Source organism: Sceloporus occidentalis, unplaced genomic scaffold (genome assembly GCF_023333645.1).
Source record: "Sceloporus occidentalis isolate IW3139 unplaced genomic scaffold, rSceOcc1.0.p SCAF_4, whole genome shotgun sequence".
NCBI classification, from domain to species: domain Eukaryota; kingdom Metazoa; phylum Chordata; class Lepidosauria; order Squamata; family Phrynosomatidae; genus Sceloporus; species Sceloporus occidentalis.
The window spans coordinates 123674520-123688771 of NW_028316984.1; the positions used below are offsets into that span (position 1 = coordinate 123674520).

General features: G+C 37.7%; 1 protein-coding gene across 1 annotated transcript in view; it reads left to right on the forward strand.

The window, feature by feature from the left end:
• Positions 1–14252, forward strand: part of LOC149314585 (uncharacterized) — a 112188-nt gene that overhangs the window by 72709 nt on the left and 25227 nt on the right. Inside the window, exons 6-10 of the mRNA XM_089521431.1 lie at positions 16–72; positions 7583–7723; positions 9850–10013; positions 11778–11982; positions 13483–13644. Coding sequence (XP_089377557.1) covers positions 16–72; positions 7583–7723; positions 9850–10013; positions 11778–11982; positions 13483–13644 — 729 coding nt within the window. The remainder of the gene's footprint in view (positions 1–15; positions 73–7582; positions 7724–9849; positions 10014–11777; positions 11983–13482; positions 13645–14252) is intronic.

Sequence of the window (14252 nt, forward strand, 5' to 3'; positions counted from 1 at the left end):
TCTGTTGTTATACAGATGATGTTACTTCAATGAGAGGAGATCATTCACTTGACCAGCACCTCCAACATACTAGTAAGTCTAATAAATTGAATGATTGGTTTTTGTGGACCTTTTACTAAAACTCTCTTTGAACAACTGGTGCAACTCTTGTGGCTATAAATCATACATTTCAGGCTCAAATAAGTTCAAACATTCTTGGCACAATTTCATATGAAGGGATGTATGTTGTGTGGTACAATTTAAACAAATAAGGTTCATCACACACAATCTCCAAGAGGTGTACTTAATGTGTGATTTCCGTGCATGATATGTTGAGTTAATGAGCTAGTTGCCTGATAGGCAAGCTTGAGAAAAAGAAAGCAGTGAATTATATGGGATGGATATATACTCTGATCACACTTTATGCTTTGTGTATCACAGTGGTGCACCGTGCATGTGCCTTGAAACTCACTCCATTAATTAGTCCTATGAATGCCTTCCAAATATGTGATTAAAGGTATGATTAATGAAATTATGATATTTGTATATCCAGTGTGCTGTTCTGTCAAGTGTCCAGGTATCGGCATGTTCTTTTGGGAAGTAATCATCTGGAAAGTAGTAATCAGGGTTTGTGTGTTTTCCTTCAGAGATCTTTCTTCCATTTTTGAAAGAGATTTTCCACTTTGATATATTCTTCCTGAGCACATGGTTTCAGCATGTTCAGTATTTTCCTGAATACTAAGTAAGAGCAATGATCAAGGTCTTACTATATATGCAGTCTAAATGACCTGTTGAAAGACTGACAGAATATTGCTTGAGGAGCTCTTTGATTCTCTGATGGGCAGTTCAAAGGAATCAGTCAAAATGTGTATTTATGACTCTATGTGTGCATTACAAGCAGTCTGGTTTCATCTAGTTATTATGATCTTTATTTCCCCCTGCCCTGACTTAGGGTAAAAGAGGGGTGGGATGGAGGGAGAAGGGTGGACTCCATTTTAGAATTTATGATCTATGTATTTCTGGTAGGATTTTAAATTTTGCATTCATCTTGGGTTTCTTTATATGCAATGATTTTTGTGTCTCTTCAAAAATGTTTATGAATTCTTATGACTGGAGCCAAAATCATTTTGATTCTCCTCCAGATATGAATGACTAAGAGATCACTTTTCCTTCTTATATACTTGTACATAAATATTTTCCACAGCTACCATTTAAATGGGCTTTTTTGGTTGTTCTTTACTAAAATGTGTTTCTACTTAGCTTTTGCTGATGTGGTGGGTATTCTAATTTTCCCAGTAAACCTCCTCAGGGTGAGTACTGAACTTCTGACAGAAGTAATGAGAGACAGTGTACAAACCTAATCCTGGCTGGGAGGAGTACAGGATTGGGCACAATCCTTTTCTGCCAGCAGAAATGTCCTTGTTTTAGAACAATCCCTTTAGAACAATTAGAAGAAATGTGGATATTAGGGATGGTCAAAACCAGCATTTCAGCCATCTGAGCATTTAAGGCATTTCTCTGAAAAAGGGGAAGAAGTGATTCTTAATTGCTGTTGCACATTTCATGGATATCATTAATCACCATTACATATGCGAACAGGTTTAAATAAATAATATTATAGGTTTAAATAATGTTTTCACTATACATACACAATTGCCTTTTGAGTAGAAAAGATTTTGCAATTTATGCCACAGCTTTGTCTTTTCATAGCTGCAGCAACAACCGTTTCAAAGCCACTATGTCTTTGTAACTCTTGCCCACAAAAGCAAATTGATGTAGCTTGATTTGGGGTCACAAGCAACTATGTATATGGATTTCTTTTTTGACTCCAGCATTCTTGTTTCAGCTTTGAGCAAAGAAATTGCCGAGATTAGATATCTGAACTAGGTTCCAGAGGAAGGCTCATAGCCTAGCCAGGTTCATGGAAAGGCAAACTGGAAATAAGTATCAAAGGACTGCCCAATAAAACCACTTAAACTAATCTAATTTTTACTCAGGACTTCTTCGTTAAATATAGACAACCCCAAGTCAATTTCTCCAATTTATAAGTGGCTAATTAAAGCTCCTCCAAATGGTAAATGGCTGCAAGCTGTTTGAAATGAAACATGTTTTGCCTCTACCATTGTCTGTGTTGATAGTATCACTAGGACAGCATCTGTTAAACAAGTTTCTCATGATTTCAGTTTACTGGGAAAGCTGAAGCCAGAAAATAACACTATGGTCTTCTCTCCTCAGTTCTGTTCTATACTTCATTTAACAGTCCTCCTGCTTCTTTGGATCTGTGCAGTAAGGCAGTTCAAGGGGTAGAGTTGGAGTCTCCTGCCGAGCCAGTTCTGCTGTTGTGAACTCTTACTGTGTGTGTGTGTGTGCGCACGCACGCGCACATTCACATATGATATTTCGGTGATGGGATCAAACTTCTCTAACTTAAGATTTCTGCTTCCGGTATTGTTGTGTAACCAAATGCTTTGATTTCAACTGAGCACTGAATGCTTTCTGTCTTACAGTTCTTGCCTAGACTTTGAAACCAAACCAAGTAAGGCCCTGTGCAGACCAACCTTAAAGACTAGCTTGGGGGCAGAGTTGGGGATGAGTGTCCACATGACGCATGTCCTGGCTCTGCCCCCAGAGCAACGTGACGCTGTGCACGACTCCACACGACAGAGCACCAAAGGAGCGCCGTAAACCCGTGGCGCCATAGCTATCATGCCCGTTGCAGGGCACAAAAAGGAGTCACTTTTTTTGGCTCCTTTTTGCACCCTACAAAGACCAAATCAGGGCCGTGGCGTGTGGTTGCCGTAGCCCCGATCCAGCAAAAATGGAGGCAGCTGCATGCTGTCCCTTAGGGGTAGTCTACATAGTCCCAATGTCTTTCAGACTAGATATTGCTTACGTATGGCAGATGAAACCCTACATTTGCAAACATATTTTGGTTCATTGCTATATTGTTACACTGCAGTTGTTTCCCAGAAAATGAATGGAACTGCTACTTTAGTCAAGCAGACACCAAGTAGGGGAACATTCTGCATTGTGTCCTTGGATTGTGCATTGTAGACCTGCATTGAAAAAAGAGTTGGATTCAGTGACCTTATGAGTCTGTAACTCAGTGGAGATTATCACACCAGAGCCAATTCAGCAAAAATTGCATCATTAGAAGACAACATGACAGTATAGTGGTAAATATTTTTGCACATGAGAGCAGTAATGCAATAATGGCAACATAAAAGCCAAATAATCTGGTGATTGCGTTCTGCACATCTTCACTAATAAAGTGTTATTACATTGTTGTTGGTCGTTTTGTTCATTCACCGTTCGGTACAATGGCACATGTTTGCACCAAATGTTTCCCACCTGTACAATAAAATAAAACAAAGTAAAATATACACATTACTTTCATCCAGTGCTAACAAATTCATGCGGCATACCTTACAAATAAGACCTAAATCCAGTGCAACACCGATCAAGGAACTGCCGCCAGCGAAATGCATTGTGGGTAAATGTTCCTGATTGCTTCTCCAATTGCAAGAATGAAATGAGATTGACTTTCACACCTACCTAATTGTGCTTCATTCTCATGATTGAGAAGCCATTCACAGAACTTCCCCATGAATGACTTGTTGCTGGAGGATTCCAGGGTCTTCATGGGAAAAGCCCCAGATAAGTATGACGTTGTATGAAAAACCTCACCGCAATCATGCAGTTATACCAGGAACATACCTTTTACTTCCCACTTTTCCCCTCATGTGATAATCTCCTGAGATTCTTAGTTCCAATGATCCTAGAAATTATAGTTGGTTGATAGACAGTAATAGATAATATTTAAGACAATTAAAGAAAATGATTAATGCTTCAACATGCATGGGTCAGTTTCATTTCTGGTGAATATATTGGAAACATGGAGCCAAAATGAAGAATTATTGTTCTTAGAATAAGTGTGAAAGCAACAGTGTCATCTGGGGGGAAATACATGATGGGATTTCCAGCAGGAATTTCTTTGCTATCTCATTTTTTCCATTGTGTTGAAATGGAAAGTTGCCAATTTGTGTCTTTTCTTTGTCTCAAGGAGATCTTCCTCTTCTCATTAAGTGCTTCCTCTTCTCAAAGGCTTCCTTTCTTTGGAATGCTGCTGCTTTCCTCCTTATCATTGAGAATGCTCTCCATGAGATTTACATCTTCACATCTTACAGTGATGTAAATGAATGGATGAGGAAATGATAGTGCTCTGCTCTTTCTATGTACTGCTGCCATAAGCAGAAGACCAAGGCTTTGCTGAGGAACAAAAGTAAATAACTGGAGAATAATCAAAAGATACGGTAACTCTTTGAATCATCTCACACAAGAAGAGAGAAAAATACTAGAATGAGGCAAGCTGTCAACCTTGACCCAAAAGTGCTAGATATCTTCTTTCATTGTTACCTATCATAGACGAATGTTCAAATGCAAGTCTTTATCATCCTTTAACTTAACTGTGATAGAAATTGGATTCTATGAAAAGCAAGAAGATTCAGCCAAGGTCACACCTGAACTTGAAGAAGATCAATATAGTAGCAAGATTCATCCTTCACCTAGTATCAGTAAGCATAATCATTTTAGTGTGCTGTTCTGAAATGGATTCATGGATATTTTCTGGATCGAACAGCTTGCTGATTAGTTGCACATATCCTGTAAATAGATTCAGTTTTTATGTCTTTTACTGCACTGATAGTGTGCGTTAGGTTGTTATTCCTGGCTTGCAACAGAAATGCCATTCAATAGGACAGCTATTTACTCTCCACTAAGAGGCAATACTGGATATGGTGAAGACAAATTAATGGAGCATAGCATATATTCAACATATTAGTTGTTCTGGCATCATTACAGCTGATGAAGTATCCAACAGTGGAAAGCATCATGAAAACTCTACTGAAAGCCAACAGGTTCCTGGAGAGTTCCCTCTGTGGTGGCCATCTGAAGAACATGAAAGAAGACAGAACACAACCTCTGGCAAGGGTAATAATATATCACAACCTTTTTGCTCAATGTTTCTCCCACATGTAATTTTTGTTATATTATGTTCTTTATAGTAGTTTCCTTCATGAGAAAATGCTGCTAATTTCTTTCATGTATGTTGCTTGCTGTGCTTGAAAGCCTCAAGGAAGCATTTCAACCAGCTGCAATGGCTCCTATGGTGCTTATGCAGTGGTGCCATGAGCTGAAGTCAGGTGACTGTCAGTGGCATGTAGAGCATTGTGCAGATTGGCTTTTGGCACATCCCTGCAAATATTGTTTTAAGCAACTGTGCCAGCATGCTGGAAAAACTTAATAGCACATCTTCTGTATACACAACAAGTAGCCAAATGATGTCTGTCTCAGCTCAAGGGATACGTCCATATGCATAGTGGTCACTACACCAACCAGCTATGGCTAAACAGATGTGTTGCTATTGCCTTGTCTTAGGCCAATATAGCAAATATCTCTGGAGAACAAAGCCTTGAATGCCTTGATTTCCTATAGTTGCCTATGGAAACCCACTCATACAAAGTGCAAACATTTTAATATGTGATTGAGAAGCCTTTATGTTTCCCTTCAATTGCACTGTAATTAGTCCAAATCTTTTTTCAAAATTATGATATGGCTCATCATTTTAAAGAATAGTCCACCGTATAAAAGCTCCTCATAACAGAAAGAAATGGTTGCATGACTAAATAAGGTCATTGTTGTGTAAGTTGTTTCAGCAGGTGTTCGTTATACTTTTCTCATATAATTGAAGAAGATACAGTTCTATACTGTTGCAATGTGCTTTTTTGTTTTACCTTTTATTATTTTCAGTCATCAAGATTTAGTCATGTTTCTTTTTCTGCCTTCTAACTCCCTCTCTCTAGGTTTTTAAGGTTCCAGTTAAATCTTTGTAGTCATATATTTCTGATAACAGTCACAAAAGCTTGTTGACATGAAATCATTATCTTGTCAAACACTCATCATTGCAATTCCTAAGCCTTATTGAATCTAGAATGATGTTTTGACATTCTTCATTACTGTAACCATTTTATTTCACATTTTTTAAATCCTACTATCAGATGATTTTCTGAAATCATCCACTGCTGAACATCTACTCTCACATCATGAACGCTTTCTTAAATTGTTCTTTTCTACCCTCCTTTATTATACCCCACTTGTAAAACAAATTGCAACAATGTCATCAAACTCAGACGTACTTTTTATGTGGATGAGGTTCTTCATGCAGTAAAGAAATATCTACATTTCCTAGTTGTACAGCCAAATGGCTTCTGATACAGCATCTGTGTAACAAGAGGCTGCAGATGATGAAGATTTTGGACAACATCAGACTCTGTGAACTAGAAAATTATACAGTGGGCCCTTGGTATCCGCTGGGGTTTGGTTCCAGGACCCCCCACGAATACCAAAATTCATGGATGCTCAAGTCCCATTAAATACAATGGGAAGTGAAATGGTGTCTCTTATATAAAATGGCTAAATCACGGTTTGCTTTTATATATTTTTTGAATATTTTCAAACATCCATCCAGCATAAATGGAATTACTCTATATTCCTGCCCAGTATTGACTGTAATGAGGTGCAGTATCCCATGGGGGGGGGGGGGGAACCCTAGAGGAAAAAATTACCTGTTAATGATTACCTAAAATATAAACTTCATCGGGATATCAGCAGACATCTTATTTATATATGAGAGTTGACTCTCCTATATAACATTAAATCTAATTTGTTCAGACTTCCCAAAAACTATTTGTTTGGACTGATCTTGTGTTCTGTATTGCTTATAGGTATCTATTCTTGATATTCCCTGTTCTTATACTGGCTCTCCAAAGCATTGAAATAATGGGATAATGTGACTTCTTTCTGCCTGTTGGCCTGTTGGACATCTTCAATAGATCCTTTAGCTTAATATTACAGTATGATGTGGGAGTACATGATATTGGTGGACCTAGCATTTCTTCTGCTTTGTTTGTTGTCAAATTAAATACTGTTCAGGTGTTACTAGAAAAACATTTTTTTTCAAATAGGGATGATTCCACAATATCTTGATTGCCTCTTCCATACTCTTTCTTCCCTGTACCACTGTCACTCATAATATCTTGTGTGACAATTTATGTGGGAAAACTACATCTCTAGTCAAAGCAAAAATATAGTAACAATGCTACTATACTTATGCCTGGCTGAAATATATTCCTGTTTCTCCTGTACTGGATTTTATTAGTAGGCCACAATCCAGATTCTCCTTTACCTTTCAAGACCACATAATATTCTTTAGCCCCTATATCATATTGTTAGTCTGACATGACTAGACAGCTGAATCAATAAGATTTAGCTGTCTTGTCTCACAATTCAACAACTAAGTCATTGAATGCTGGGACTAACCAGCAAAATTCCAGACTCATCTATGCTATTGGACTTTCTTAAACAGAATAAAATTCTATTACTCATTCTTAATCTCTGACTCAGTTTTGGAAATGGTGCAGCAAGTATAGAAAGGCAATTTAAAAAGTGACAGTATTTATTTGGGTTAGAAATGGATAAAGAGATCAAGGAGAAATTGATAAACAGATCAAAAGCTTACTATCGGTTTACATCAATAAATCACTAGATGAGAGTTCTGAAGAAAATGATGATGATGGTGGAGGTGACGATGGTGATGATAATGAAGAAGGGTCTGGCCATATAAATCCTGAAACAGTTATTGAGTGGGACAACAGTGGTGATCAGGAACTCCAGACATCAAATACCAGTAAGAACTAATTATGGTAATGTATGCAGTGTTTTATAGATCCCTCTAGGTAAAAGGGTGAGTCATTAAATGTCTGGGTACACATTAAGCACTGTCACCTACAAAGGACTGTTTACATAGGACCTACAGTTCAAAAATAGATGTTTTATCTAAAATTCATTTATACTTGTCATTTCTTTATCATGTTTTAATTTGAGCTTTATTTCAGTGCATGGAGGCCTACATTGTGGTCTTTGTCTAGCATTTGTGCTTAGAATTTGCATTATGAACATTCATTTTACAATGATCCTCTCCATATTTCAGTTTCTTTAATATGGAATGAAAATAATGCTGATAAGAAATTTATGGAACTTCATTTCTATAATGACTTCCTTGCTCCTAACATTCCCTTGACTTTATGTGAGTTTTGGAAAGGTGCATCTACAAGCGAACATTATTTAATGACTGGTGTCTGGCTTTTTTCAATTAATCATATCAGTTATGCACTAGAGTTATACAGCTTGACATCAGGTGCATTTTTGCTATCATATCAATGGGATGATGGTTGGCTTCTGGTCTGCTTCCTGTGATGGTGATGGTGGCTGTTCTTTTTGTTCTGTTTCTGGCTTGAGCAATTCCCCTTGTCTTACTGGGGCAATTCCCCTTGTCTTACTCACTAAAATGCAGTTTGGTAGATTGACCAAGGTACTTTTATTCACTTGTAACTGTCTATTTTTCCTATAGCTGATAGCAATGAAGGGAGAAAGTATAGTTGCATTGTACATATCATACACATTATAATTTTTCTGTAGACAGTAGACATAAGCCATAAGTCTAAGGACATGCTCCAGAGGCGATTGGATCTGTTCACTCGTGGTTAGTTGTTATCTGACATAACTTTATAGAGTATTGAAATATATACATTTTTGCCTCTGTAATGTTTGGGTTGCCATTTTTTAAAATTGACCTTGATCTTGTGCCTTTAGCAGAAGAACAACAAAGAAATTTACTGGGACAGCTTTCCCCTCATTCCCACATCTCCACTCCACAAAAATCTTTTTAAGTGTTTCAGTTTTGTGATTTAGGTTGCTGTTCAAAGCCCTGGAACAAAACCCAGAAAGCATTTTTGGCAAACATATGTTATAGGGGGAAAAACTAGTACACATAGTACTTGAGGTATAACAAAAGGACTTAATTTGGATGTTGTATTGCTCTCTGAAATCAATTAATGTTCATCATGACTATAGTTTTACTAGGCAATGGTATGAAATGGGGTGGTACCATTCTGCAATTATCTGTCTTTTTTAAAAAGTGATAGAATTCAGCGCTTCCACTCTCTGATGATGCTAGGTGGGCAAGGAAAGCACTTTCTCCACCGCATAGAAACAAAAGAACTTATGTTGCACACCATAACACTGGGAATCTTGTAACATTATTCCTTATGGTGGAAAATGGTAATTTAGCGGCTCTACAGATGGGCAGTGAAATGCCGCCCCTGTTTGCCCTGGACCGTTGCCACAGCAACCACACGGCGCGGCAACAATCAGCTCCCTCTCAGGAGCAAAAAGAAGGGATGCCATAATGGCGCTCATGTGTCATGATGACACCCCTTCCGGCCAGTATTGTTTGGGTGCTCTGACACCTGTGTGTCATAATGTCGCGTCCCATGTGGATGGGCACACACCATAATGACGCACAGGTGGCAAAAGTAGGGCTGGGTGTGTGTGGATGCCCAGCCCTATCTAGCCCTACTTTTGGCCCCAGGCCAGCCTGTTTAGAGCTATTTAGGGCTTTAGTGGCCATGTTTGGCTGTGGATTGAATCCAGATGTCCTGGGTTGACAGCATCAGACAAACAGGGTTATCATGTTTTCTGATGCTTTTCATAGCTGATAAGATGTCATTTTCAGCAGGATGCAGATATTCTCTTATCTAGTAATATCTTCTACTCAGATTAAATGCTTATAATTTAAGAGAAAACTGCTGGTTCACAAATGTCTGGCTGCTCAGTAGTTGGTAACTCTTCTCTTAAACAAATATTTGAAGGGATGGTCTTTCATTGTACCCATTAAATAAATTAAGGCCAACACTAGTTGGTGGTGGCATATGAATATTCCAATCAATCTACATTCAACCATTGTCACAACAGCTGTGATCTCCAGCAAGGATGTCAAACATGAAGACTCAACCCATGATCCATTGCTAAATAGTGTACATTCTGGAAGGTACAGTGAAGTGAATGGCACACGAGAGGACATGCCACATGTAATTGCACATCTGGGTGATGCTGGACATTTCTCCACAGCTACTGGTATGAATAATTAAGCACAATCAATTTTATATTAGTATGAAATAAAGTCTATTTTTGCAATTTCAAAACCTAGAATTAGTTAATAATTGGAATTGCTAACCAGTTTTTGTTGGTACTTTGCTGTAGAACATATCCTATGTTATTTTTAAAAAGGAAAGCAGACATTTTTGCCACATGTGTTCTGCTTCATTTACCAAAACCATAAAACCAAAATCTCAAGTAATATTTAACTTTGGGTAAGCAAGAATGAGTCAGAAGTACCAGCCAAATTTATTTCAGTATCAGAAGTTCCCTAAAATTTGTAGAAATCCAAATGGGTGTATCATCCATGCACAACCATATCTTAAAGCAGTACTTTAAAGTTGCCTTTCTGTGGAACGGAGCCATGTTCTTAGCTCAAAACAGTTCTACATTGGGCCAGTTTTCCACAGAGCATATTTGCCACTAAGTCACTAAAGGTTTTGCTGAAAAATGACAAATGACTGCTCAAAGTAAATCAGTATGCTACTTTCTGGCCACTAGGCTGTTCTTTCAAAAGAATACTTTCCTTAGTACATAACCCAGTACCTCCAAAATCTGCTCCAGAGGAGTGGGAATGCCTCTGGAGTTGGGTTTTGGGAAGCACAGATGTCTGTGGGCGTAGGAAAGAAGTGCTTTTATGCTAGCAGTTGCATGATACTGTGGCATTGGTTTGTCTCGTGTTTTTTAAGCTATCAGAGCTCATAGATGTCACAAAATCAGCTCCACATTTGACAGCAGAAAACTATCATTTTGTGATGTTTTAAAGAAATAGCTACTTAAACCACTCTGTCAGCATATTATCATGCAGCTATGTTAAACTTGAGTGCATAGCACTGTCAATATTAATAATGAATAATTTGTGTACAAAAACACAAATAGTTTGTTTTCCTGTTTCAGTTTCCTTTACTTTACTATGGAAATGTATCGGCATCTTTTACTGCTTGGGACTTTCACTGGTGATTGGTGTTTTGCCTTTGGCTGTTTGTGACTACTTCTTAATAGCTTAGACTCAACTCAGACGATCATTTTTTATACATAATGTCTTCTGTGACTGCTGGAAAAAGATTTGACTCTAAAAAAGAAATCTGATGGTGTGATGGTGATGGTGGTGATGGTTCAAGCTATTTCTGACTTAATCTCCTTGGATTTAAACAGTCGCACCCTTACACTGGAGTTACCTACCTAACAAACTGGTTGACCTTCATCCATGGCACAGCATGCCAATCAAAATAAACATCCAAGTTGAAAGTGAAAATCTGCATTATCTAGTTGAGTCATGCAGCTTAGTGCCTGGAGCAAAGTCCAAAAATAATTCTAAGAACTACAATTTCAAAATGAACATAGTAGAAAAAGAAGAACATATCAGAGGAGTTTTATGGATGGAGATGCTGCTGTGACTCCAGATGGTACAAAGTTTTGGCAACCATCAAAGGCATTTGATAAATCAGTTAAGGGTGTAAGCTGTTGTTGTTTCTTTGCTGCCTCTATTGCGATTACATCCCCTTCTGCACTGCTATTCGTCTCTGGGGCACTGTCTGGAAAATCAGCAACTTGTTGAAATTAAGGTGATAACAACTGGTGGCTGTGAATTCACCCATACTTCCCAAACCTTTATCTGCTTTTCTCCTCCTCTTACTCATGCATATAAATGAAAGCACAAGGCTTGGGTTTTTTTTAATAAATGAGACAAAGAAAATAATTTGGATGGTTGTTCAGCAAGTATAACATTGGAATTGATTCCATACATCATCGTAACAGCTGTATCCTCCAGCAATGATTTCTTCAAGCAGGAAGACTCAAATGAGCATTCACTAGATGGCAGTCAATCTGGACTGGAAACACAAGATACAGTACCTACATCAACTGTCTCTTCTGATATATTGCATCCCGGACTTGTTCCCTCAAGTGAAAAAGAAAGTACTCTGGAAAATGAATCTTTTCATCATACAGGTATTAGTATGAATAATGAATTATACTATAATTAGAACTCATTTTCCATCTGAATGATTTGCTTCCATTTCCTAATTTAGGTTTCTGAACAAAAGGGTGCATAACCTAACTTAAAAACACCTTTTTAAGTTGATTTTCTTTTCAGAAATTCTTTCTGTGGAGGAATAAAATGTTGAAATAGCTAAGTTTTGGGATACTTCAAAGTGGAGAGCTCTTAGGCAATGAGCAGCTATTCTGTCTTCTTTCTCCTTAATTTTGTGTATTTATTATTTCCTATCAAGGAGGATGGAAGAAATATTGGATAAAAGTGTGGGAGGGATACAGACTGAAGATGACAGCCTCTGGAAGCACCACAAAATCTCAGTTAACACAAAAAAAGCCTTTTTCAGAAGCATCCTTACTTTTTCTTCCATTTGTGACAATTAGTGTAGAATTATTTTTAAATTAATAAATTACATCTTTAAACAACATCTCAGAAGCATAAGAGGAAAAAGGTTAAAAATGGGCATGGCAGATTTTGTTGCATTTTCCTCAAAGCCATGAAGCCCAAAGTATTCAAGAATCATCAGAAAGATTATTTTTGGTCATAGCAGAACTTCTGTGACAAAAACTCCTTAAAAAAACCTTAGTATCAGGGAAATTCATATTAATTTCAATTTGCACCTCAACCACCAGTATGTCAAACATCTCAGAGCAGTTTTTCAGACTAGTATCTGTGCCAGAATTGGCTTATGTTATTTCACTGCATGAGACAAATTACAAAATGAAACACACACAGAGAGGGCGGGGGGGGGGGGGTTCTGTGTAAAGAAGTTGACCAGGATGGCAGTTGACTCTTACTTGCTGGCTATTTGTGCCTCATTAGGGAATCAGACTAGGGTTATGGAGCTGGGCTATGTTCTGCAGATATGATAGTATCATCCAATGTCTCTTCACCACATCCCACTATACAGGTTCTGTGTCGAGTCCCATTGACTGCCAGATTTTTGGCACAGCACAATGGGTTAAACTGGCCAGTTTGATATAAACCTTTTGAAACCAGTGGAACTATTTGATTCTATCAAGAAACTATTGATTTTATAAATAGGCTATTTTTCATCCAAGTGGTTTGGCTCTATTAATCTATGAGTTAGTCATTCTATCTCTTTCCACACAAGAAGGCAAATTATACATTTGCTTGCTCTGAACGGTGATAAAAAAGCTGGCTGCCTGGAATTTTTGAATAATACGGATATGCATAGTCCCATGTATAGTCACACTTAGCCAAGGCAAACATTCTGATATGCTGCAGGAACTCCTATATGCTTCCCTGTTCATTTATCTGGAGATGCATGCCTGGAGTTCCCTTCATAAGTTGAAGCAAACAGAGAAGGCTAAATGCATAAGACCTCCTCAAAGCAGCTACAGAGCACTGCATCAGGACCATTATCTTTGTTCATCACCTGAAAAGCCAAAGTAGGGAGGTATTTATTCCTGCCTTATTTATGATCATCAAAACAGTTACATTCTTCAATGAAAGTGCTGAACATGAAGGATCACATCAAGACCAGCTGCAACCTGTGGGTAAACCAGGACGGAAAAGTGAAATGAGTCATGCTGCAAATAGAACAATCCTTGGTGTCCTAAAAATACTTATCCCTCCAAGTGAGCATGATGATGAAGGTACGTCTTCTCAGACAGGTATTGACATGTATTCTGACTGTGGTCAATATAAAGTGAGGGGAATTCTTTCTTTTATATTCAAGAAAATTATTTTCTTTCAGTATAAAAGAAAATTCTGTTTCTCTTACTTTTGGAAACTAGGAAGACAGAACAAATTATTGCATGTCAACAGCTGGAAGATGCATCTGCATTAAAACGGTGCGATATAGTCTTCTATGCTTAAGTACAATACTTAATTCATATATTTCTTACATTCTATTTCAATTTGTCTAAATATCATTAATATCCCACCTCAGTGCTCCCCTTCTCGAAGCCATTTTCACTCTTATATTCCATCCAAACTCTCAATTCCTCTTGTAGAGGTAATCTTCCATCTTCTTTTCTCAGTACTTTCCCAATAAATTCTTTCCAAATTCCATCAAAATCATTTATTTTCCATACTCCCTTTTTTACTTTCAATTTAGATGTCAATTTATCATTAATCGCTAATTTCCATACCTCTTTATACCAGTCCTCCAATTCTACAGTTATTTTCGTTTTCCAACATCTTGCTATAATAATTAGTCTCACTGCTGTAATCAAATTTGTTACCAATTTTTTTCTTCTTT